General features: G+C 43.2%; 1 protein-coding gene across 3 annotated transcripts in view; it reads right to left on the bottom strand.

Moving 5' to 3' along the window:
* eif2ak3 (eukaryotic translation initiation factor 2-alpha kinase 3) overlaps window positions 1-27,724 on the bottom strand; it is a 95,534-nt gene that overhangs the window by 54,867 nt on the left and 12,943 nt on the right. For all 3 annotated transcript variants that reach the window (XM_043698574.2, XM_043698669.2, XM_043698756.2), the window contains exons 3-6: window positions 3,543-3,737; window positions 1,781-1,914; window positions 354-588; window positions 39-213 (exon numbers count right to left, since the gene is read on the bottom strand). In XM_043698574.2, coding sequence (XP_043554509.2) covers window positions 39-213; window positions 354-588; window positions 1,781-1,914; window positions 3,543-3,737 — 739 coding nt within the window. The remainder of the gene's footprint in view (window positions 1-38; window positions 214-353; window positions 589-1,780; window positions 1,915-3,542; window positions 3,738-27,724) is intronic.

The following is a 27,724-nucleotide window of genomic DNA, read 5'->3' as shown; positions in this document are numbered from 1 at the left end:
TTACTTATATCGACTGCAACTGAACTTCATTCTCTTACCGAGATAGACTCCAGACTCGGACGTCTCTGCTGCTCCTCTTGCGGCCTCCACCAGATCTTCCTCATCTTCTATCTCACTGCTGCGGCTAGCAGAATAGCTGGCATCGTCAAACAGGCTGACCGGGATCACTTCCCCATCCTCCACCAACCAGGCAGATGCCACTGGAGTACAGAACTAACCAGGGAATGGAAGGGATAAGAAGGGTAGTCACAAATCTCTACAAACTGTTTACCTATAGAGCAGCAGAAAATTTCAAATTCAAACAATTTTGTTTTTTATTAATACAGCTGTGAATTGAAAAATTGTATTGTCACCTGGTGTTCCCACTCCAGTTGGCCACCTCGTTTACTGCTAAAAGACATCACCTTCCAGTCCGACACGGAGACTTTTATGATGCGATCTTTCACAGTGGCACCCTGGTCCCATTCAGAGAATGTCGCCGATCGACCATTCTTACTGCTAGCAGTGGAACTACTCTCAATGTAGTTGATATTCGTTGCTGCATCTCGAATAAACCTTAGCTCGTAGTGCCCAACACTGAAGTTCCATCTTAAAAAGAAATTGCAGAATTTAAAAGGCAACTCACAACAACTTACTTTTATATCTCAAAACTTTTCAAGAAACTTCATCAAATAAACCTTCACGCCAAGCAAATAAGACCATAATAGGTAGGATAGGGTAGTCAAAGCTTGGTCAAAGAGGTGACAGGCTTTAAAGGAGTATCCTTTAAAGGAGACAAGGGGAACAGGCTAGGCAGGAAATTCCAAAGTTTAGGACCTTGGAGCAAGAAACGAAAGAGTGAACAAAAAGGAGAAATAAAATATGAGACACACAAAAGGCCGAGGTATGGGATGGATGCAGGAAATAGTTGAAGACAGGGAGGAATTTTAAAACAAAGTCAGAATTTTGAAATAAGCTAACATAACCTCTAAGAATATAATCAATTACATTGCAGGTAAGGCAGGCACAGACAAGTTACTGTATATCACCCCTCAAAAGCCAGTTAGGTAATAGTTATAGTTGGCATGAAATGCTGCAGTTAGTTTTGCAATATAGATTTAAAATGATGTGCAAAAGAAACGAGGGTGATGTGAGAAAAACATGTTCACACAGCAGGTGGGTGGGATATAGAAGGCCCTGCCAGGAGTGTGTCAGACGAAGATTCAACTGAGACATACAACACCACACTGGATGACTTCTTTGGCTAGAAATAAGGGTTATTGTGGTGAAGAGTAGTATCCCTATCTCTGGACCAGGAGCCACAGGTTCAAATCCCATTTGCTCCATAGCTGTGTAACAATAGCTCTGTACAGGCTGAATAGAAAAATATCGAGAATATGCAAGGGTTTGGGGAGAAAGCAGGATATTTGCACAGTGTAACTATGCTCACACAAAGAGCTGGTGAAAGCACAATCAGCTGAATAGCTTCCTTCCTCACCGTAACAATTCGGCGATATATTACAAGGTTTCTAAAACAGAAATCAGGGAATCCAAGTAGTGTGGCATTAATGCAAAACCATCTAATGCTTCATTACTCATGGTCTGCAATCAGATTATCCATCTAGATCCCAATTTCTTATTTCTCATGATGCCAGAATTGGTGGAACTGAGTCATGAAAACCAAAATAAACAAGTAAATAGAGGGAGAAATACTTGTTGTCCTCTGTTGTAAAACAACCTCCAAATGGTCCCACATTGTATCAGGACAACAGCAATGAATGCAAGAGTGAACTGCACTCACTTCTCAGCACCAGATCGAGGTCCCACAGCCCTGACAGTTTTCTGCGTACGCTGCAGCAGCAAGATACCCGAATCCTGCTCAGTCGTTTCCTCTTCCCAGCGGCGGCAGCCTGCTGCCGAGCAGATATATCGCATCTGTTCAAGGACATGGGGAAACAGAGAAGAGGAGGAACCTTTTTTAACATTGGTAGGACTACAGAGAAACTCTCACTTCTGGTCACTGCTCTGACCAGAGCTAGACCACAGGCAGAATTGTAGAATTTAAATCAGTCTTAGCTGGGGCCTCAATTCCCACTCCATTGAGAGACAGTGCAGCAGCTGAACTTGGGGCAACCATTACAACGGAGAAGCTCACTTCAGCAATTCGGATCTAATGGAAGGAAGCATTGGCCAAGAGTCTCTTAAGTGGTCATAATGCAGCTCATGTCCCAATGCTAGAATGCATTTATTAGGAGTGGTCACCACAGCTGCCTGATCACACATACCATTGATTGCATACGATGCATTTTTAAAAATTGCATATACTTAAAATAGAAACAACAAAAAAAAATTTCCATGTTGTTTTGGTACAAGCCCTACATCAGGAAGGGCTTTTGCCCGAAATGTCAATTTTCCTGCTCCTCGGATGCTGCCTGACCTGTTGTGCACTCTAATCCCCAGCCTCTGCAGTACTCACTTTCACCTCACATAGAAACATGTCATTGGAGTTTGATTAAGGGTGCTGCTGTGAGGGGCTCTAGGATTCAACAAATTACAGTTTAAAGCCCCACTATGGTAGACTGGTAACCTGCACTCGGTCAAAGGAATTCAGGAGGAGATTATTTCTTTGGATACCAGGAGTTGATCATCTTGTGCCACTGATTCATGCGGATTGCAGGAAGTCTGAAGAAACAAGCAGCAAGATTTAGGATTTCTCAAGTAGCAGTTCTCTCTCAAGCAAGTTGGAGTCTAGTGTTACAGTGGTAGCGTTCAGGCCTGGATTGAAGTCGCACCTGCCCCAGAAGCACATACAGCAAACTTTGTTTTAACCAGCACTTTATGGACCATCAATCTTGCTAAACCGACAAAAATAATATACCTGAAATAGTGGATGCTTACTGTATTATAATAATCTCCCCAGTGTCCGAGTCGGCAGCTCAGGGCGCAAGTGAGAAGGCTGCCTGCCGCTAAGTTTTATTTAAGGTCAAGTTGCCTTATTTAAATAATTTATGCTGTAAATAAAAGCATAATAGTGAGGTGTATACCCCCTGCATTAGGTTGCAATTACTTCACATGTGCTTTTATTTTGCTGTTTGCTGTAATAACATCTCTGGATAGGTTAATTAAAAATATCCTCCCTCAAGCAAAAGCTCTTACTGTCTTTATTTCTGTATTGTTTACAAGAGGCAGCTATTGTATTGTTGATTGACTGAAGCAGACATTATGATTTTAAATAGAAGACTAATGTTCCTTATTTCTTCAGTTGTCTCAGATAAAAACAGGAACATAGGAACAGGAATAGGCTATTCAGCACCTTGAGCCTGCTCCACCATTTATTGAGATCATGGCTGATCTATGGCCAAACTCCATAAAGTTGCCTTGGGCCATACCCCACAATAGCTTTAATCTTATATTGTAATACTTAATTTCAATTAATTACAAAGACGCGTATTCAATTCCAAAAGACCTATTTAGGAAAATGAATATACATTAGAGGTAACCACTTGTTAATTCTTTCAGAAATTCTACAAAAGGAGTTACATCCACAGGTTGAGTAACCTCACCTTTCCAGTATACGGATCCAACCCATAGCTTGTGTGTGACTTCCCTCCAACCAAGACCACATCATCACTAAATCGGTAGGAAGATTCCAGCAGGGATTCCACTGTAAAAGGAACGGTCTCCATGCTCTCCCGGTCTCTGTCCCATTGGAAAAGATCTCCATCCAGGGATGGAATTATTACTTTATTCCCAAAGACCTGTGGGTAAGTACAGCAATTAGGTACATCGGACATATAGCTGTGGTTGCAGCACCAGGCAAACATAGCACGAGACAACCACAGTGCAAGCTTCAGAGCCATTCGTTCAGTCAAGATAAAGCTCATTGTTCGGTGGCTGTGAATCTAAAGCAACTTTGTCTAACATAAAACCAATACATGGGGAAGTGGGGGGGGGGGGTGGGGATGATGATGGGGAAAAGCAAGAAGAGAAGCAAGGGACGACCAGGAAATTCTTAATCGAAACACCGTATCATTAGGATGACAAATGTTAAACTCCTATTCAGGTAGATTTTCTCCAAGCAACCCAACACCACTTTGATTTAGGGAAAGACGAACACTCAGATAAAAGCAAAGTACTGTCGATGAAGATAGCGTCATAGAGATGTACAGCATGAAAACAGACCCTTCAATGCAACCCGGCCAGATATCCCAACCCAATCTAGTCCCACCTACCAGCACCCGGCCCATATCCCTCCAAACCCTTCCTATTCTTATACCCATCCAGATGCCTCTTAAACACTGCAATTGTACCATACTCCACTACTTCCTCTGGCAGCTCATTCCAAACACGTACCACCCTCTGCGTGAAAAAGTTGCCCTGTAGGTCCCTTTTATATCTTTCCCCTCTCACCCTAAACCTATGCCCTCTAGTTCTGGACTCCCCCACCCCAGGGAAAAGACTTTGCCTATTTACCCTATCCATGCCCCTCATAAATTTTGTAAACCTCTGTAAGGTCACTCCTCAGCCTCCGATGCTCCAGGGAAAACAGTCCCAGCCTGTTCAGCCTCTCCCTATAGCTCAAATCCTCCAACCCTGGCAACATCCTTGTAAATCTTTTCTGAACCCTTTCAAGTTTCGCATCATCTTTCCGATGGGAAGGAGACCAGAATTGCATGCAAAATTCCAACATTGGTCTAACCAATGTCCTGTACAGCCGCAACATGACCTCTCAACCCCTGTACTCAATACTCTGACCAATAAAAGAAAGCATACCAAACGCCTTCTTCACTATCCTATCTACCTGCGACTCCACTTTCAAGGAGCTATGAACCTGCACTCCAAGGTCTCTTTTCTCAGCAACACTCCCTAGGACCTTACCATTAAGTGTATAAGTCCTGCTAAGATTTGCTTTCCCAAAATGCAGCACCTCGCATTTATCTGAATTAAACTCCATCTGCCACTTCGCTGCCCATTGGCCCATCTGGACAAAATCCTGGTGTAATCTGAGGTATCCCTCTTCGCTGTCAACTACACCTCCAATTTTGGTGTTATCTGCAAACTTACTAACTGTACCTTTTATGTTCACATCCAAATCATTTATGTAAATGACAAAATGTAGAGGACCCAGCACCAGTGCTTGTGGCACTCCATTGATCACAGGCCTCCAGTCCAAAAAACAACCCTCCACCACTACCCTCTGTCTTTTACCTTTGAGCCAGTTCTGTATCCAAATGGCTAGTTCACCCTTTATTCCATCAGATCTAATCTCGCTAATTAGTCTCCCATGAGGAACCTCGGAAATAAAAATAAAGTGGAGAACTAGGCAGCATCCATGGAGAGAGAAAAGCTGTTCACAGTTTGTGCCTCATATAACCCTTCTTCAGAACTAAGCATGTTATATCTAAACATTCACCACATATTCAAGTTTGGGGATAATATGAATACATGTACATGTAAGAAAAAAGGTAGAGAGAGTCATTGAATATCTGTCTCTAGAGATCGCTATGTTACATAAAGAGTAATTACTATTTTATTTCAAAGTATATACGCCCTGATATAACCAGTGAGAAAGACATTGCCGTGCACAAATCTATGCATTAGACAAAGATAAAAACTACACATCAATAGATTGACCAAATTTGAACATGCAAAACATGAAAACTACAAGTATGCCTAGGTTGGGCTCACTTGCAAAAATAAGAAAAGCACTGAAATGTAAAGTGTATGAAAACATAAACCATACAGTACAGGTTGTAGATTGAATCAGTTAGGTCCTGCTAATCACTACAGCACTACATTCTCTCTTCAAGTACACTTTTACAAAATGTGTTATTGGTATTGCTCAACATCACGCATCTCTCAGATTGTCCACGGCTGTTTCTGTGCTATATGCTACTCCAACTGCAGAGTTTGCCCCTTGACAACCATTGATTCCAGTTTTGCTAGATCACCTTCAGGCCATACAGTCAAACATGGCCTTGATGTCAAAGGCTGCTACTTTCATCTCATTCCTGTAATTCAGCTCTTTCATCCATGTTCGAACCAAGGCAGTCATGAAGCCAGGAGCTGAGTGACCCTAACGAAACCAAAACTGGGCGCCACTGAGCAGGTTATTGCTGAGCATGTGCTGCTTGACAGCACTAATGATGGCACCTTCTATCACTTCATTGATGAATCGAGAGTAGATTGATTGGACAGTAATTGGTCTGGTTAGATTTGTCCTCCAATGAGCGTAGGACACACCCAGGCAACTATCCACATAGTCAAGTAAATGCTAGTGCTGTAGAACACTGGAACAGCTTGGCTAAGGGTGCAACTCGCTCTGGAGAACAAGCCTTCAGTACTATTGTCAGAATGTTGTCATGGCCCATCGCTTTTACAGTATCTAGTGCCTCCAACCATTTCTTGATATCACATGTCGTGAATCAAATTGGCTGAAGACTGATATCGGTCATGATGGGGTCCACTGAAAGCAGCCAAGATGGATCATACATTTGGCACTTCTGGTTGAACACTGCTGGGAATACTTCAGCCTATTATTTTGTATTGATATGTTGGACTTTTCTGTCATTGAGGATGAGGATATTTGTGGAGACTGCTCCACCAGTGAGCTGTTTCATCGTCAACCACCATTCACGACTTGCTGCTTATGCTGTTGGGCACAAAAATTGTCCTGTTTGGTAGCTTCAACATGTTAATACCTCATTTTTAGGCATGTAAGGTGCTGACTTGAAGATAGTGGCTGAGTAGGGAATACTGGATTTGATTTATAATTGTCACATGTATCTAGGTACAGAGAAAAGTTTTGTTTTGTACGCAATACAAAATGCATTAGGGTAATAGAACAGAGCAAGGAATACAATGTTACAGCTGCAGAAAGGTACATAAACAGCAAGAAGAGCATTAAGTTTAAAATTTGAGGTCCATTCACAAGTCTAATAACAGCGGGGAAGAAGCTGTTCTTGAATCTATTTGTGTACGTATACAAACTTTTGTATCTTCTGCCGAACAGAAGAGGGTGGAAGAGAGTATAATTAGGGTGGGGGTGGTCTTTGATTATGTTGGTTGCTTTCCTAAGGCAGCAGAAAGTATAGATGGAGTAAATGGATGGGACGCTGGTTTGCATGATTGACTGGACTTTGTTCACAATTCTGTAGTGTCTTACAGTCTTGGGAAGAGCAGTGGCAAAAACACATGATCCAGATAGCTGCATCATAGAAGGCATTCTATAAAAAATATCAAGAGTTCTTCTGGGCATGTCAAATTTCCTCAGCATCCCAAGGAAGTGGATGTTGCTGTGCTTTCTTGACCACTGCACTGACTTGTGGCCCAGAACAGATTTTTTGGTGATCGTCAGTCCTAGGAACTTGATGCTCTTGACCATCTCCACCTCAGCACCATTGATGCAAACAGGGCCATCCCCTCCACTCTGCTTCCTGAAGTCAATGACCAGTTCCTTCATTTTACTGATGTTGATGGAGAGATTGTTGTCTTTCCATCATGCTACTAAGCACTCAACCTCCTTCCTGTATTCTGCCTTGTCGCTGTTTGAGATCTGCCCTACAACAGTAGTGTCGTCAGCAAAGCTGTAAACAGATATGCCGGGCTATGAGTACAGTTCTGCCACTGTAAGTGGCCCACAGTGCCTCAAATGCCCAGGCTTGAGTTGCTAAATCTTTTAAGTCTGTTCCATTTCACATACAACACGATGGAGATTATTTGCAATGTGAAGGCAGAACTTCATCTCCAGGAGGAGCGTCCAGTGGCCACTTACCGATGCGTCTGTCCATGACTGTATCTGCCCATTAGTAAGGATGATGTCAAGTACATTATCCCCTCATGTTGGTTCCCTCATCATCTACCACAGACCCAGTCTAGCAGCTATGTCCTTTAGGACCCACCAGCTTGATCAGTAGTGCTGCTATCAAACCCCTGCTGGTGATGGGAATTGAAAATCCCACCCAGAGTACATTTTGCGCCATTTCCACCCTCACTACTTCCTCCAAGAGTGGCTCAACATTGAGGAGTACCAATTCATCAATAGAGAGATGACAGTACAAGGCAATCAGCAGGTTTTTCTGCCCATGTTTAACCTGAAGACTTGACCTCACAAGTCTTTGAGAGGTCCAGAGTCAATGTTGAGGACTTCCTGGGCAACTTCTTCGACTGCATTGGGTCTGTCTTGCCAGTGGGACAGGACATATCCAGGGATGGCAATGCTGCTGTCTGGGACAGTGTCTGTAAGGTATGATTCTATGAGTATAACCGTTTCAGGCTGTTGCTTGACTCTCAGCGAGATAGGTATTGCAATTTTGGCACTCGACACAAAAGGTTTATAAGGATGTCTTTACAGGGGCAACAGAGCTGTTTCTATCATGGTCTTTTCTGTTGCCTAGGGTTGAGTGGTGGTCCATCTAGTTTTCTTTCATTATTGAGATCCTCTCAATAATCTTCTCAAAACTTGCTAAGACTTCATAGCAATTTAAATAGCTGAGTAGCATGTTGGGCCATTTCAGAGGGCAGTTCAGAATCAACCTCATTGCTGTGGGTCTGGAGTCACATGCAGGCCAGAACAGATTTCCTTCCCAGAAATTAGTGAACCAGCAAGGGTTTCATGATAATCAGTAGACTCTAAGAGATATTTTAAAAATACAATTCAAATTCTATGATCTACCATTTGGGATTTGAATCGGGCTTCCAGAGCATTAGCTAAGTTTCTGGATTAATAGCCTAGTGACCATATCACTGGGCCCTTTTACGACCCGTTTTCCTCCTATGCCAGCTTTGTTTTTATTCTGAACTCCTGCTTGGGTTCCAATCTACCGGAGGGGTTGGCTTACTTTGTCCCAACAACATTTTTAAATCTCTTCACAAACATAAGAGGTCCAGTCCTACTAAAGTGCAAGTTATGATATTTATCCCTCAATGAAATGATTTCAGGAGAGGTTACTTGATCATTAATTACTTTTCACAAACTGCCTGAAATGTTCCCTGACATTGAAATGAGGACATTAAAAAAAAAGAGATGCCAGAGGTGACCTGTCATCAAATAAACAGAGATCACTTCCATATAAGTTGTGAGGGGGATGTCGAAACAAATATCAGGAAAAGTGATGTCAAAGGCTGATATCAGGAACTTCTTAAAGAATAATACACAATAAGAATGGAATCCAAACAGTATGGAACTCCAAGTTAGTTGTGAGGAGGAGTAAACAAGTTATTAAAAATGGGTACACCATGAGCAAAGGCTGTCCTTCACTTGTGAATCTAGCTAACCGAGTTAGTTGGGTGAAGTAACAAACTGTTCGAGGGAGACATGAAACAATAACAGAAATTGATGGGGAAATTCTAACATGTATGAAGGTGCTCTCTCTCCCCCAAGGATGCTGGCAGGTCTGCTAAGTTCACCAGAAATTTCTGTTTTTGTTTACGACCTCCAAAAATCAACATTTCTTTGTTTTATGTTTAGGGGGAAGCATGTTGGGCAGAATACCAAAACACTCATTTCAAATAACAGGTGGAATAAAAAAAGAAGAGACTATAAAGACATCTGAACTGTAGGAACAAGTTGAAAAACTGTTTTATTCCAGGGATGGCTCCACAACAAAACCCCATTAATACTGCACTGACATGCAAACTTGAAACAATAATCTTAGTAAACATCTCAATCTCTAAAGAGCTCCAAACAAACATTAACCTACCAGTATGGTACTGGGTCCCTGAAGGGGAAGGATTTAACTTTGAATTTTGTCTCAATACAAAACAAGACCGTGGCTCACAAATGGGTTTCACTGAAGCTGGTAATTAAACTATTTCTTCTGGTTTCTATTGAAGAAAAGCTTTCAACAAAAATAGTGTTTTTGTTTTGCTGCAATGCTCCTTTCAGACGACAACATTTAAAGAAAAATGAATTCAAGGAATAAGCAAGTAACTAGTTCGGCTAACATTTACTGCTTATGGACGGCACAGTGCCACAGACCCAGGTTCAATTCCTGCCTCGGGCAACTGTCTGTGTGGAGTTTGCACGTTCTCCCCGTGTCTGCGTGGGTTTCTTCCGGGTGCTCTGGTTTCCTCCCACAGTCTAAAGATGTGCAGGTTAGGTGAATTGGCCACGCTAAATTGCCCATAGTGTTAGGTGAAGGGGTAAATGTAGGGGAATGGGTCTGAGTGGGTTGCTCTTCGGAGGGTCAGTGTGGACTTGTTGCGCCGAAGGGCCTGCTTCCACATTAAGTAATCTAATCTAATCTATAATTCCCCAGATGGTAGCTACAGTCAACACATTGCTCTGGTTCTGGAGCTACATGTAGGACAGCAGATATCCTTTCCTTAAAGTGAACGAGATTATCCGTTTTAAAAACAAAGTGTTACATAGTCATTCTCAAACTTGCTTTTGGTTTCAGAATATTATCAAATTCAAATTCCACCAATACAAATCGCAAAATTTAATAGTCAGCTAAATAATTAGCAAAAGTTGTCATTCTCCCTCCTTGTGGCACTGGATTCCATCATCCCCATGGGTAAGTACCTAAGGACTGTAAAGTTGAACTAACTTTATTTTTCTGCCTTGATATAGTTTATTTTTCTGTTTTAAGATGACAAAGAATGACAACACCATACAACATTTTTCACTGTATTTTGTAACAAAGTACACATGACAGTAAAGAAATCAAATCACCTGAACAACAGAGTTGTGATAATCCAGGACTTTCTTTCATCTGCCACATTGTCTCTTCTCAGCACCAAATGTTTACTGACCTAGTCTGTAAAACCATTTCAGCATAACTAGTGTTTACACTTCACAAATCCTCCTCATAACCACTTGGGTCTGAAACCAAAAACACACTATTCCTTTCTCACTTGTGTGCTTGTTTATCTCATGCAGTCTCTATCACACTTACCTTAACTAAGCAATCAATGCCACAGAAAATCTTTTAAGGCCATGAGAAATGCAGCCAAATAATACAATCTACTGAGCAAAGTTGCATGAGTTACAATACTCAAACTGGAGAACAGGTTGATGCATGTGAAAGTACTTGCAGCACATGCACAAGAGCAAAGTTTTTAATTTCTCAATATGTAACCAAAATGATTTCTCGACTTCCATCTCACTTCTTGCACATTTCACTGCAGGAAACTTTATGAATTCCCACCTCCCCCCTCCCAATCCCATGAAGGATCATCTCATGGCTGCAGTTATATGCAGAATGGATTCAGACTGCAGCAAATTACATCAGTGCAGTGCAGTGAAGCTGTACTATATGTGTTCCACAGTCAAGAGGCTGAATTTAAAAGCTGAGCACAGCAAATTATTTTACATCATTGGCAAACTGGCATTTTATTGAAAATTTCTAATTAAAAAGGGAAGAGATTAACACTGGAACTTATCAATGACACATTGAGTAATTTATAATCCAGTTTCAGCTCTTACTGTAGGTATCTGAAGATGCAGTGTGAAACAAGGTGACATCATCTATCCTCCTGTCTCTCCAAAGACCATTACCTCACCAGCTAATCTGTTAGTATGACTCATACCAGACGGAAGGCATCCTATTGCTTCCAAGTAGCACCACATTCAAACAGTTATTGCCCCTTGCAAAATAATTTCAAAATGTTTTACAGAATGCCAGTGGGGAGCAGAGATTGAAGTCAGCAGGAGCAGGGCAAGTATCCAGCAAGAAATTCTAGCAGGTGACATTCTTTAAACTTAATTAGATTATCTCTTGTGAATAACTAAAGGAATACGCACAGAAGATTTGCACATCCTCATCTGCTGTTCATTAATTACTCAGGTGAAAGAAGGATATGATCTTAAGTGAAAAAATTCCTTGTTAAAACCCTCATCTTAAGCAAATTAGCAGGTGACAGCTTGGAGGACCTTAATGTTGCCCTTACTTTATTGGTTGATAGACATTGACAACCCCAGGTAAGACAGGAACTGCCTAAATGATTTCTCACGACACAAGGATCGAACGCAGCCAATCCAGAGAAAATATTGTGACTCAGGCTGGCAAGAATGATATTTGGCTCAATGTCGTACTAGCTGGTGTCTGGCAACACATACTGCCATCTTGCATAAATAGTCACTTCAGTACAGAACTGGACAGCTGCCAGTTGACTGAAACTAGAATGAAATGGAGTCATTTTGGAAAGGAGTAAACATGCATAGATGGGTCACTAAAGTAGCAATTGAAATCAAGATGATTGCAGCAATTTAGGATAATTTTCATATGGGTTTGAGTTAATGTGTAAAAAAAAATCAACCTGTTCAAACACACCTGTGTTAAGTGGGGACTTGAACCTTGACCTTCTGGCCCAGAGGCAGGGGCACTACCTGTGCAACAACAGGCCAACACAACAATGTACGATCAACAAGTAAGATGGCTTTTTTATATAAAAAGAAATCACTGCTTGACTCTGCAACAGCACACTTACAGGATCGATTGCAAGGAGATCACCTTTGCATTCACTCATACTGTGGGAGAAGGTTTAAACTAGTGTGACGGATATGGAAACTTGAAAGAGAAGCCAGAAGAAAAGGAAACAAAGTTAGAAATTGAAGATTGAAAAGTAAAGAGCAAAAATGAAAGGCAGAGAATCTAGGACCAGTAGGGCCATAATACAAAAAATGTAAAAATGCAATAAGACTATAGAAGTAGGCCAGCCACATTGGAATACAATGTTAGTTAATGTGAAGTCATTCATTTTGGAAGAAATAATAGTAAAAAGGACTATTATTGGATGGTTAAAAAGTTGCAGCATGCTGCTATGCAGGGTGACCTGGGTGTCCTTGTGCATAAATCACAGAAGGTAGCAGGTACAAAAGGTAATTCAGAAGGCAAATGGAATTTTGTCCTTCATTGCTAAAGGGATTGAGTTGAAAAGCAGGGAGGTCATGTTGCAGGTGAGTGCTGTTTGCAGTTTTGTTCTCAAAGGGCCAAATAGCCTACTCCTGCTCCTAGTTCTTATGTTCTTTTGTTCTTTTCTCCTGGGGGGCATAGATTTAAGGTGAGAGGGGCAATGTTCAAAGGAGATGGGCGAGACAAGTTTGTTAAAAAAAAAAATGGTAGATAGCTGGAACACACTGCTAAGGGAAGCAGTAGAAGCAGATATGACAGCAATATTTAAGAGGTGTTTCCATAGACATCAACAGGCAGGGGATAAATAGACAAGGACCATTTGCAGACAGATTGGATTGGTTTAGAATCGCATCATAGTTGGTACAACCATGGTGGGCCACTATGTACTGTACTGTTCACTATATAACCTTCCATTCCATTACTCATTAAAATTCTGTTTGCTTCAGTCTCGAACATACTTAACAACCCAGTCTTGACATCACTCCATGGTAAAAAAAATTCTACAGACTCAAGCAGAAAAAAAAAGTCTCTTTGCATCTACCCTGTCAAGTCCTCAAAGTTTCAATACAGTCACCTCTCATTTTTCTAATCTTTAGAGAGTACAAATCCAATTTATTCAGCCTCTCCTCATAAAATAGATTAGATTCCCTACAGTGTGGAAACAGGCCCTTCGACCCATCCAGTCCACACCGACCCTCCAAAAGAGTAACCCACCCAGACCCATTTCCCTCTTATTAATGCACCTAACACTATGGGCAATTTAGCATGACCAATTCACCTGACCTGCACATCTTTGGATGTGGGAGGAAACTGGAGCACCCGGAGGAAACCCACGCAGACACAGGGAGAATGTGCAAACTCCACACAGACAGTCGCCAGAGGCTGGAATCTAATCTGGGATCCTGGTGCTGTGAGGCAGCAGTGCTAACTACTGAGCCACCATGCCGCAGTCCCACCTTTTTTCAGGATGAAGCTTGTGATCTTCTCTGGATTGCCTCCAGAGGCAATATATCTTTCCTTAGACAAAACCGGTCACAGTATTTCAGGTGTGGTCTGACTAGTGCCTTGTATAGTTGTCACAAAACCTCCCCACTTTATACTCCATTGCCTTTGAATTAAACTTCAACATTTCATTTACCTTACCCATTACCTGTTGAACTTAAATCCTAGCTTTTTGTGCTCAAGAACTCCCAAACTCCCTCTTGGGGAGATGATGGTCGAGCAATATTGCATCGTTAACCCAGAGATCCATGTAATATTCTGGGTTCAAATCCCAGCACAGACGATGATAGAATGTTGTTTCAATAAAAATCTGGAATTAAAAGTCTAATGATGACCACAAATCCAATTGTTGAAAAAGTCCACCTGTTTCACTAATGCCCTTTCGGGAAAGGAACTGCCATCCTTAACTGGTCTGCCCTGTGACTTCAGAGCCATAGCAATGTGGTTGATTCTGAACTGTCCTCTATGCAATAATAAGCAATGCCCTCATTCTGTGAATGAATATTTAAAAAACCCATCTGTTCTATAGCTTTCTATAGTTGTGCTCCCTTTAAATAATCACCTCTTCTTTTCTTCCTTCCGATGTATGCTCTTTCCCACATTGTATTCTGTGTCAGGTTTCTGTCCACTCACTTGACTTGGCTAATGCATCTGCAGTCATTGTTTTTACCTTTTAATCCCTCTGTAGACTGTTTCATCCTCACCAATTGTCTTCCCACCTGTGTCGTCCACAAACTTAGTGACAGTACATTCTTCATCTAATTCATTATTACATATTGTAAATAATTGTGGCCTCAGCACTGATCCTTGTGGTACTCCATTAGTTACAAGTGAAAATTCTGAAAATCCAGAGAGCATTCACAACCATCATTCTCGGTTAGTGGGTGCTGGAAGAGCACAGCAGTTCAGGCAGCATCCTCACAACCATCAGGCCAACACTGACTTCTTCATTAGTTAGCCCATCCTCTATCCATGACGACATTTTACTTCCAACACGATGGGCTCTTATCTTAAGTAGCCAACTGCACAGTACTTATCAAATGTCTTCTTACATCCACTGCCTCTTCTTTACCTATCTTGCTTGTCACTTTGCTGAAAATTTTTAAAATTTGTCAGACATAATTTTGTCTTTGTGAAGCGATGCTGATGCTGCTTAATCATGTTTTATATTTCTAAGTGCTCTATTATTACATCCTTCATCACAGATGTTAGCATTTTTTTAATGATGGATGTTAAGCTAATTCACTGGTTTTTGAATTCTTCCCTTTTTAAAAGATGCTGCTACATTGACAGTTTTCCAAACTTCTGGGACTTTGCCAGAATCTAAAGATTCTTGCAGATTACTACTAGCACACCCTATTTCTGTAGCTACTTCTTTTAATATCCTATGATGCGATGCATTCCATTCAGTCAGGTACCGTATCTGAATGCACAGTAGTTGTAACAGGATACAATATGATTGAAATACAGAGACAAGATTGCAGGGTAACCAAGGCTAAGATTATTCAATATTTTGAAAGAACAGGCAAAAAAGAAAGGGAGTCCAACAGTGGAAAAGCATATTTGCTCAGAAAATCTCAACGAATGATCAGGATCAGTCTCAGAAGAGCAAGAGGTAAAAAAACTTTTCAGGTAACATACAAAACTCAGTAATCACAAATTAAAATAAAACGAGACATGCACATACCAAGAAGGCTGTAGTAATCATCGATGGCTTTAATCTACACACAGAATTGGCAAACCACATGTGCAATTATACAGTGGCTCACGAATTGTGTACAAAATTTGTTTTACGACTAATATTATGAGGAACAAACTAGGAAACAGGGTTTCATAGATTTAGTATTACACAATCAGAAAGGATTCATTAATAATCTGCTTGCGCAAATTCCTTCAGGAAAATGTTACCACATTTGATGGCATTCTTCAATGCAACAGAAAATAAACAAGTTTAATCCAAAACTGGGTCCTAAACATAAAAGGAAATCATGAGGATGAGGCACAAACTGGCTACAATTTCAGTGAAAGACATGAGGTGGATAAGCAATGGCTATTATTTTAAAAACAAATTCATGCATTTCAATACTTTTACATTTCTTTCTAGAGGACAAATACAGAAAGAAAATCAGCCCAACAATGGATAACAAAATGAATTAAGGATAGCATTAGATCTAAGGGAAAATCACACAAAGTGTTTAGTAAGCATGAGGATTGGGAGCAGTTTCAAATTGAGCAAAGGAGGATGAAGAAACTGGTTAAAGGGGAGAAACTAGTTTGAGAGTAAGCTTGCAAGGTACATGTAGAAGCTGTTACAATTTACTTTGAAGGATGCAAATAAAAACACTTAAAAGAACCCAGCAGGTAACTATTAAGAATAGGTCAGCTGTTTGGCCCCTCGAGCCTGCTCTACTATTCAATAGGATCATGGCTGATTCGACATTCCCCATTATCCACTTAACAGACAAATTTAGGTTCCTTACAATCTGAAATATGACAACTGATCACAGAGAATAAGGAAATGGCAGTGTATATTTTCCCTGATACGCTATGAAGAAATAGAAAGAAGTCAGCATTAAGAGGAGAAAAAGTGCCAGACAACAAAGACAAAGATATTGAAAGCTGATAAATGCCCAAGGTTTGATAACCTACATCCCAGGTTACTAAAGAAGGTGGCCATGAAAACAGTGAATGCATTGGCCATCATCCTCCAAAAACTAGACTGTGAAAAAAATCCAAGAAGATTACAGAGTGATGAATGCATTTAAATAAAAAAAAAGTGTTCATTGATGGGACGATGGGCGCGGGTGTCCCAGAGATGTTCTCCAAAACAATCCGCAATGTAGAGGGGACCACACCGGATGCAATGGTTGCAGTAGATGACATTAATAAAGGTAAGTGAGTTTTGAGAAGATTCGTAGCTCAGGGTGAGGTTTTGGATGTAAGTTTGCTCACTGAGCTGGAAGGTTCATTTATAGACATTTCGTCACCCTACTAGGTGACATCTTCAGTGGGCCTCAGGCAAAGCACTAATGATAATTCCTGCTTTCTATTCATATGTTTGGGTTGGTGATGTCATTTCTTGTGGTGATGTCATTTCCCATGGTGAAGTCACCTCCTGTTCCTTTTCTCAGGGGGTGGTAGATGGGGTCTAACCCGATGAGTTTGGTGATAAAGATCCAGTAGGAATGCCATGCTTCTAGGAATTCTCGTGCATGTCTTTGTTCTTGGTAGAGGTACTGCTGAATTTCTGACAGATGTGGAAGGATCCCTTGGGCCTTGGATGGGGGTGAGGGGAGTGGTGTGGGCACAGGTTTACACTTCCTGCAGTGGTAGGGAAAGATGCCAGGAGTGGGGTGTGGGCTGGTGGTGGGTGTGGACCTGACAAGGGAGTCACATCTGTAAGAAATTCACCTGTACCTCTACCAATGTCACCTACTCCATCCGTTGCACCCGGTGTGGTCTCTTCTACATAAGGGAGACAGGACGCCTTCTTGTGGACAGTTTCAGAGAACATCTTTGGGACACACGTACCCACCAAGCCCACCACCCTGTGACTGAACACTTCACCCACACCCCTCCCCCGACTCCATGGACATGCAGCTCCTGGGTCTCCTCCACCGCCAAACCGTTACTACCCGATGCTTGGAGGAGGAACACCTCATATTCTGCCTTGGAAGCCTGCAACCACATGGGAGAAAAGTGGAATGCAACAGCATCATCATTTCCTGCCCCCCCACATTATCCCAGTCCCAAGCCTCCAGCTTGTTATCGCGCCCCCCCCCCCCACCCGACCCTTCCATCACTACCCCGTCTGATCTATCGCCTTCTCCCTCACCTTCATCCACCTATCACTTTCCCAGCTACCTCTCCTCAAACCCACCCCACCCCTCCCATTTATCTCTCTGCCCCAACCCACAAGCCTCATTCCTAATGAAGGACTTATGCCCAAAACATCAATTCTCCTGCTCCTCGGATGCTGCCTGACCTGCTATGCTTTTCCAGCACCACACTCTCGATTCTGATCTCCAGCATTTGCAGTCCTCATTTTTTTCCATGCTTATGATCAGTATGTAATACCTGTACATTTAAAACAAGATTTCGGGAAACAAATGGTGTTTTTGGAAACAAAGGAAGACATGGAAAGAATAGAAAAGAGGTCAGTGGATAAAGTCTGCTGGATGGTATAAGTGGGGAAGTAACCTTCATGGGGAAAGTGAGGGCTGCAGATGCTGGAGATCAGAGCTGAAAATGTGTTGCTGGAAAAGCGCAGCAGGTCAGGCAGCATCCAAGGAACAGGAGAATCGATGTTTCGGGCATAAGCCCTGCTTCTGAAATGAGGAAAGTGTGTCCAGCAGGCTAAGATAAAAGGTAGGGAGGAGGGACTTGGGGGAGGGGCGTTGGAAATGCGATAGGTGGAGGGAGGTCAAGGTGAGGGTGATAGGCCGGAATGGGGTGGGGGCGGAGAGGTCAGGAAGATGATTGCAGGTTAGGAAGGCGGTGCTGAGTTAGAGGGTTTTGACTGAGACAAGGTGGGGGGGGGGGGGAAGGGAAATGAGGAAATTGGAGTTCATCCCTTGTGGTTGGAGGGTTCCCAGGCAGACGATGAGGCGCTCTTCTTCCAACCGTCGTGTTGCCATGGTCTGGCGATGGAGGAGTCCAAGGACCTGAATGTCCTTCTTGGAGTGGGAGGGGGAGTTAAAGTGTTCAGCCACAGGGTGGTTGGGTTGGTTGGTCCGGGTATCCCAGAGGTGTTCTCTGAAATGTTCCGCAAGTAGGCGGCCTGTCTCCCCAGTATAGAGGAGGCCACGTCGGGTGCAGCGGATGCAACAGATGATGTGTGTGGAGGTGCAGGTGAATTTGTGGCGGATATGGAAGTGTCCCTTGGGGCCTTGGAGGGAAGTAAGGGGGGAGGTGTGGGCGCAAGTTTTGCATTTCTTGCGGTTGCAGGGGAAGGTGCCGGGAGTGGAGGTTGGGTTGGTGGGGGGTGTGGACCTGACGAGGGAGTCACGGAGGGAGTGGTCTTTTCGGACCGCTGATAGGGGAGGGGAGGGAAATATATCCCTGGTGGTGGGGTCCGTTTGGAGGTGGCGGAAATGACGGCGGATGATACGTTGTACATAGAGGGTGGTGGGGTGGTGGGTGAGGACCAGTGGGGTTCTGTCCTGGTGGCAGTTGGAGGGGCGGGACTCAAGGGCGGAGGAGCGGGAAGTGGAAGAGATGTGGTGGAGGGCATGAAGTAACCTTCATGTTTGACTGGATGCTGATATCAGAGCATAATTGCTTAAAGAATACCAGTCCTCCAATGGAACAGTCAACATTCTGAGTCACAAGAATGTAGTGTTTACAGGCAATCACATGAAAGTATAAAAATGTTGCCAAGATTTTTTTTTTCTTTTAAAAAGGTCCAAAGTTAAATAGGCATAGGCTGAAATGTTTAACTTGCAAATGTACAAACCCATATCCACACACCATAGTACATGGTTAAATCCACAAGTCAGCACAACTGCATTTGAAGAAGTTAGCTTAGTCATTTGACCTACTTACAAGGCATTTACAGTACATGTGTAACAGTAGCATCAAAATCACAAGTTTATTACCCTGCCAACTATTGCTCCAGTGTATCCTCAAAATGATAAAAGATATTGTCAACAGTGATAACATGCAGCAACAAGGTGTTTGCTTATTATGGGTTCCACTAGAACCACATAACAGCCATGGGAAAATAATCAATAGTTAGCTGCAAGAGGAAAAGAGAGGGGTAAGGCAAGAGTATAGTTGAGCATGGTATCAATGACCTCAAACAAAATTGAAGACAACAGGAACCAGAAGAAAGCACTGCACTGATTAGATTCGCACCAAACATAAAAGGAAGATGGCGTAGATTGTTGAAATGCAATCATCTCAGTCTCAGGGTACTGGTGCATGTGTTCCTCAGGCTAGGGCTCTAATCAAAAATTGTCAATGATATTCTGCTCTCTCAAGGTCAGGCATAATAATTGAAGTGATCAATCAGTTCCATTTAGTTACAGTTTAAAAATACCAGGTTGCCCATTTAAAATGGTGAAGTATTTTCTTTTGAGTGTCTTTCAAATTCCCATCCTCCAAATATATTGAAAGATTCTGCATCTAAATGTGTTTAAGGCAGTGATAGATAGTTATTGAAAAAGATTTCAGAAATTTGCAGGAATGCACAGCAGAGGTTAAAACCAGATCAGCCACAATATGTTGAATGCCACAACAGGCTTGATGGGCCACCCCTCTTCCTGTAAAAACACAACCCGTTTCTCCCAGTTCCTCTGCCATATCTGCTCCCAGGAGGACCAATTCCATTCCAGAACATCCCAGATGGCCTCCTACTTCAAGGACTGCAATTTCCCCTCCAATGTGGTCAACAATACCCTTCAGTGCATCTCCTCACCTTTCTGCAGATCCGTCCTTGAACTCCATCCTTCCAACCACAACAAGGACAGAACCCGTCTGGTCCTCACCTTCTATCCAATCAACCTCTGGGTACAACACATCATCCTCCGCCATTTCGATTACCTACAGTCAGAACTCACCAGCAGCGAGATATATCCTTCACCACCCCTTTCAGCATTCTACAGAGACCATTCCCTCCACAACTCCCTTGTTAGGTACTCGCGACCCCCCCCCCCAACCAACCCACCCTCAATTCCTGGCACCTTCCCTTGCCACCACAAGACTGGTAAAATCTGCATCCACACCTCCTCCCTCACCTCAATTCAAGGCCCCAAAAGATCCTCCACATCGGGCAGAGATTTTTCTGCACCTCCAAACACCTCATCTACAGTGTCTGTTGCTTTCAATGTGGTCTCTACATTGGAGAGACAGGACGTCAACTTGCAGAACATTTCAGAGAACATCTCTGGGATACACGCACAAAACAACCCCACTATCCTGTGACCGATCACTTCAATTCCCCCTGAGAAAGTGTGTAAGGTATGAGCACGTAGGGAAAGAGTTAAGTTTTGAGTTTTGTGAAACAAGAGGCTCAGCTAAACATGACTCAGATAAGAACTTGCAGTAAATGAGGTACTGGAGGCAAGGGTAGTAAGTTATCAAGATGGAAAAGCATTCATTGAATCATTCAGTATGTAAAGTCAGTGAACAAGGTGAAAAGTATTCATTATGTGAAGTCAATTAACAAGGTTAGAACATTCATTACGTAACAGCAGATGGCTTAATCCCTACTACTGACACTTACTGATTGTAACGGTCACCCAATCAAAATGTATGTTGCCTTAACTGGATGCTCCTCTCTGAAGTGACGATATAATTCATTAAGAATCTACTGTTGGCCTATCTCCACAGCTGCTGCCAGAGCCTCACCCAGGTTAAGGGAGTGTTGCTGCTGCCTGGGACCCACTCCCACTGCTGGTCTCTGGGACCCTACCCGGACCTGCCTCTGCTGCTACTGCTTGAGGCCTGCCTCACTGCTGCTGCCTGAGACTCACCTTAGGCCCCTCCTAGGACCTCCACCACTACTGCTGCCAGAGGCCCACCTCCACCGCTGCTGCCCAGGACTCGCTTTGGTGCTGCCTGGGACTTGGCTTGGGCCCCTCCCCAGAATCTCCACCACTGCTGCTGCCAGAGGCCTGGGACTTGCCTTTAAAAAAAAATCTGCTGTTCCAGAGAAGACTGAGAACCTATGTCCCTGTGCACATGGGTGATCGTTCTCTCTCCCTCCAGGGCCCAGAATAAAGATGAAGGAGGTAAAACTATACAGTGTGTCTGAGTGTTTTGCTTTGATGCGGGAATGGAACGACACCCCTCCCACTCCACCAAGGACATGCAAGTCCTGGGCCTCCTCCACTGCCAAATCCTAGCCGCACAACTGGAGGAAGAACACCTCATCTTTTGCCTTGGGACCCTCCAACCACATAGAATCAATGTCAATTTCACCAGTTTTTTTGTCTCCCCTCCCCCCACCTTATCACAGATCTAACCCTCCAATTCAGCACCGCGCTCTTGAACTATACGACCTGTCCACCTTCCTTCCCACCTATCCCCTCCAGTCTCCACTCTGACCTATCACCATCACCCCCACTTCTCATTCCTAGCTACCTACCCCTCTCCCATTTAGCTCTCAGACCCCCCACCCCCACCTCCACATTCCTGATGAAGAGCTTATGGTCAAAAAGTCTACTCTCTTGCTCCTCAGATGCTGCCTGACCAGCTGTACATTTCTAGCACCACACTCTGACTTTGATGGGCCAAGCGACTCATTCTTGCTCGTTGTTATCTTAGGAGTTGCAAAAACAAAGCCTGCAAACAATAAGAGCACAATCTGGATAACATTCAGACTCTGGAAGCAACTGGCAAGCAGCTTTGGCGCTGCACAAGTACTAGGCACAACTACTGCTATGACTCCAATATTCAACTACATTATCAGGCCCAAGTCCATCAGCATCAACATCCTGGGGGGTACCATTAACAAGAAATTGACTGGACCAGCCATATAAATATTGCAGTTAAACATTTTGTGGCAAATAACTTACCTCTGCATGCCTAAAGTCTATTCACCACCGACAAGGCACAAGTTAGGATGAGTATGATGGAATATTCTTCATCTATATATGTGTAACACTAACAATACAAGAAACAGTGTCCAGAGGACAGCAACCTGCTTGATTGGTATTCTATCACAGTAAATCCACAGTAGGACCAGTATATACGATGCACAACGTGCAGTGCAGAAACTCACCAAGCCTCCTTCAAAAGCATCTTTCAAGCCCATGACTTCTACCATTTAGGGAATTAGGGCATCAGATATAATGGGAACACCACCACTTGCAAGTTCCCACCAAGCCACACAACCTTGACAATATTTTGTCATTCCTTAATGATCGCTGTGTCAAAACCCTAAGTGTCACTAACGGTAAGTGGAGGGTGGTAGGAGGTGGCATTTTAGGCAGGTGAATTATATTGTGGGAACATGTGAGGTGTGAACTTTGGCCAGAAGAATACAGGTGGTGATTATTTAAATGGAGAATAACATTTGAAGATGATGGAGAGTACAAAATACATAAAGGTAGATAAATCCCTAGGATTGGGTCATAGAGTGGGGGATTTCAGGAATAGGGGGCATTAATGTTAAGGTGAGAGGAGAAAGTTTTTAAAAAAGGATATGAGGGACAACTTTTTAAAAACACTGAGTGGTTCATGTGTGAAATGAATTGTCAGAAAGTGGTAGATGCAGATACAGTTAAAATGTTTAAGAGATATTTGAACAAGTTCATGAATAAGAAAGGTTTGGATGGAAACTGACCAAGCACAGGAAGATAGGACTAGTTTAGTTTGGGATTATGTTTGGCTGGGGTTGGTTGCTGTGCTAACTCTATAAACTGTGAAAGCACCCATCACATTGCAGTGCTTCCATTTACCAGCAATTTCAAGAGCAATTCCAATAGACAATATTGCTGCAGTAGTATCTGCAATCCATGAACCAAGTGAAAAACAAAAATTGAACTAATATGTCGTTGAGAGGAAGAAAGAATGGGCATAAATCAATACATGGATCTGGATTAGAGAGGTGCTGGAAAAGCACAGCAGTTCAGGCAGCATCCGAGGGGCAGGAAAATCGACGTCTCGGGCAAAAGCCCTTCATCAGGAATAGAGGCAGAGTGCCTGATGGGTGGAGAGATAAATGAGGAGAGGTGGGGGTGGGGAGAAAGTAGCTTAGAGTACAATAGGTGAGTGGGGGTGGGGATGAAAGTGATAGGTCAGAAAGAGGAGGGTGGAGTGGATAGGTGGAAAGGAAGATAGGCAGGTAGAACAAGTCATGGAGAAAGTGAGGTCTGCAGATGCTGGAGATCAAAGTTGAAACTTTATTGCTGGAACAGCACAGCAGGTCAGGCAGCATCCAGGGAACAGGAGATTCGACGTTTCGGGCACAGGCCCTTCTTCAGGAATGAGCAGAGAGTGTTCAGCAGGAGAAGATAAAAGGTAGGGAGGAGGGACTTGGAGGAGGGGAGTTGGAAATGTGATAGGTGGAAAGAGGTCAAGGTGAGGGTGATAGGTCGGAGTAGGGTGGAGGCGGAGAGGTCAAGAAGAAGACTGCAGGTCAGGAAGGCGGTGCCGGGCTGGAAGGATCCGGCTGAGACAAGGTGGGGGGAGGGGGGATGAAGAAACTGGTGAAGTCCAAGTTCATCCCCTGCGGTTGGAGGGTTCCCAGTCGGAAGATAAGACGCTCCTCCTCCGACCGTCGGGTTGTTGTGGTTTGGCGGTGGATGAGTCCAATGACCTGCATATCCTCGGTGGAGTGGGAGGGGGAGTTGAAATGCTGTGCCACAGGTTGGTTGGGTTGGTTCGTCCGGGTGGCCCAGAGGTGCTCCCTGAATCGCTCCGCAAGTAGGCGGCCTGTCTCCCCAATATAGAGGAGGCCACACCGGCTGCAGCGGATGCAGTAGATGATGTGGGTGGAGGTGCAGGTGAATCTGTGGCGGATATGGAAGTTTCCCTTGGGGCCTTGGAGAGAAGTGAGGGGGGAGGTGTGGGCGCAAGTGTTGCACCTCCTGCGGTTGCAAGGGAAGAACAAGTCATGGGGAGAGTGCTGAGCTAGAAGTTTGGAATTGGGGTGACGTTGGGGGGGAAAATGAGGAAACTGGTGAAGTCGACATTGATGGCCTGGGGTTGAAGTGTTCCGTAATGGTCTTAACTGTGCATCTCAACAGATTCTTCACGAACAAATAATGAACAACAGCGTATACAATGAGCAGAAAGAGATTCACAGTGAGAATTAGAGAGTTTATAATTTCAAAAATAGATGTCCTTAAGCCTTAAGAATTCTTAAGAATTGGAGGAATATTGAAATCACAGCACTATGCGACATGGGGTAAGAGAGTGTGAAGTAATGGAAAGATTTGAAATCCCAAAATGGAGAATTTTGAAACTTAACGTTTGGCTGGACTATGAGCAATAAGGCCAGCAAGCAGAGCTATGACTCACAAAGAAAGCTTAGTGCAAGTTAGGGTATAGCCAGAGCTTTGGTTGAGCTCAATTCACAGGATTGCAAACAAAATGGGTGGCAGTTCAGGAAAGCATTGGAACAGTTGAGTCTACAGGTAACAAGAGGCAGTGAGGTTGGATGACATGGATAGTATTGAGGTCGAGATAGGTTACAATAGCATGTGAGAGAAATCTGACATTATGTTTTCTGATTGTGCTGCTGAGGGACAGCAGGAGGCACCACCCTCCACCATGTCCTCTCGCAGCTCATTCCATACACGCACACCCTGTGTGAAAATGTTGACCCTTAGGTACGTTTTATATGTTCCTCTCTCACCCTCAACCTTTGCCATCTAGTTCTGGACTCCCTCACCCCAGGGAAAAGACCTTGGCTTTTTATCCTATTCATGCCCCTCATGACTTTATAAACCTTTACAAAAAGGTCATCCCTCAGCTTGCGACACTCCAGGGAAAACAGCCCCAGCCTATTTAGTCTCTCCCTTTAGCTCAAATCCTCCAATTCTGGCAACAACTTTGTAAAACTTTTCTTAACCCTTTCAGTTTCACAACATCATTCCCATAGGAAGGAGACCAGAATTGCACACTAACCAAAAGTGGTCTAATCAACATCCTACACAGCCACAACATGACCTCCCAACTCCTATATTGAATACTCTGACCAATAAAGGAAAGCATACCAAATACCTTCCTTCATTATCCCAGCTACCTACGACTCCACTTTCAAGGAACTACGAACCTACCCTCTAAGGTCTCTTTGTTCAGCAATACTCTGTACGACTTTACCACTAAGCGTAAGAGTCCTGCTTTGATTTGCTTTTCCAAAATGGAACACCTTGCATTTATCTAAATTAGACTCCATCTACCACTTCTCAGCCCATTGGCCCATCTGATCAAAATCTCGTTATACTCGGAGGCAATCTTCTTCGCTGTCCACTACATCAATTTTGGTGTCATCTGCAAACTTACTCATGTTACGACATGGGGTAAACCCCTCGGCTAATTTCAACCCGACACACAGAAGCTCACCTCGCACCATAATCTAACAAATTTTGAGAGGCAAAAACTTTCCAAGATTTCACTATTTACAGTAAACATTAACAATTAAATTATTTAAGTCCAACAGAGAACATTAGAACCACTACTTACAACTCCTTTCTCTTAAACCTATCTTTTACCTCCCACTCTACAATACTGATCCAATAAATTCCCTCTTAACGGCAAATCAATTTCAAAGCCAGTTGTCACCTTCAGACGTCGAACTTTCTCTGTAGATTTCTCTTGTCCGCTTCAGTCTTCTGCTGCACAAATTTCTTTAAGAGCTTTTCTGCTGGCAGTCTTTACTTGTGTGCTCTTTGCTGTTCTCTCTCTAACCGTTCAAAAAATCCAGTTTCTACCCCAAAACATCAGATGATTTCATTGGTTTGATGTCATCAAAACACTAAATTCAAATTAGATTGGATTTTGGTCTCTGGGGCATAATTTAAACTGATTAGCTGAATTTGAATTTGTACCATGGCAACACAACTCCAGCTATTTGTTTCAGTTAAATGTTAGATTTTTAAGTTGTTCAGCACACTGTGCTTTCAGCCAATCCTTGCTAGCTTCCATGCTCTCAAAAGTTACAGTACACACCTACACCATCACAAAATTAACTATACCTCCTACATTCACATCAAATCATTTACATAAATGAAGTAGTGGATCCTGCACGGATCCTTGTGGCACTCCACTGGTCACAGGCCTCCAGTCTGAAAAACAACCCTCCACCACCACCCTCTCTGTCTTCTACCTTTGAGCAAGTTCTGGATCCAAATGGCTAGTTCTCCCTGTATTCCATGAGATCTAACCTTGCTAACCAGTCTCCCATGGGGAACCTTGTTGAACACCTTACTGAAGTCCATATTGATCACATCTACCACTCCGCCCTCATCAATTCTCTTTGTTCCTTCTTCAAAAAACTCAATCAAGTTTGTGAGACATGATTTCCCTTGCACAAAGCCATACTGACTAACTATCTCTAACCAGTCTTACCTTTCCAAATACATGTACATCCTGTCCCTCAGGACTCCCTCCAACAGCTTGCCCACAACCGACATGAGGCTCACTGGTCTAGAATTTCCTGACTTTTCCTTACCAACGTTCTTAAATAATGGCACCCTGTTAGCCAACCTCCAATCTTCCGGCATCGCACCTGTGACTATCAATGATGCAAACACCTCAGCAAGGGGCCCAGCAATCACTTCTCTAGCTTCCCACACAGTTCTAGGGTACCTGATCAGGCCCTGGAGAGTTATCCACTTTTGTGTGTCAGCACCTCCGCTTCAAAATATCACCATCTATTTCCCTACATTCTATATTCTCCATGTCCTTCTCCACAATAAACTCTGATGCAAAATACTGGTTTAGTATCTCCCCCATCACCTGTGGCTCCACTCAAAGGCCACCTTGCTGATTTTTGAGGGGCTCTACTCTCTCCCTAGTTACCCTTTTGTCCTTAAGAAATTTATAAACACCCTTTGGTCACTTCTTCAGAAGGTTCATTCCACACAAGAACCACTCTGTGTAAAAAGTTTGCCCCTCACTTTTTTAAATCTCTCTCCTCTCACCACAAAAATGTTCCCCCAGTCTTGAAATCCCCTGGAGCAGAATGGTGTGGTCAAGCTCATCAAAAGCTGTAATCAGCTTTGAGAAGAACACAGAGATAAAGCTTACTGTATGTCACTCACAGAAGATACCATTGAGGTCAAAAAGTTATTATTCTAGGCCTATTCTCATTTAGATTGCGTAGTTTATAGAGTCATAGAGATGTACAGCACGGAAACAGACCCTTCGGACCAACCCGTCCATGCTGATATCCCAACCCAATCTTGTCCCACCTGCCCACCCAGCCCATATCC

The sequence above is a fragment of the Chiloscyllium plagiosum genome, unplaced genomic scaffold, assembly GCF_037043375.1.
Source record: "Chiloscyllium plagiosum isolate Xiang-an unplaced genomic scaffold, Cpla_swu_hap1 HiC_scaffold_1, whole genome shotgun sequence".
In the NCBI taxonomy this organism is placed as follows: domain Eukaryota; kingdom Metazoa; phylum Chordata; class Chondrichthyes; order Orectolobiformes; family Hemiscylliidae; genus Chiloscyllium; species Chiloscyllium plagiosum.
The sequence above is the reverse complement of the archived record's forward strand: the minus strand, read 5'-3'. Positions and strand labels throughout refer to the sequence as shown.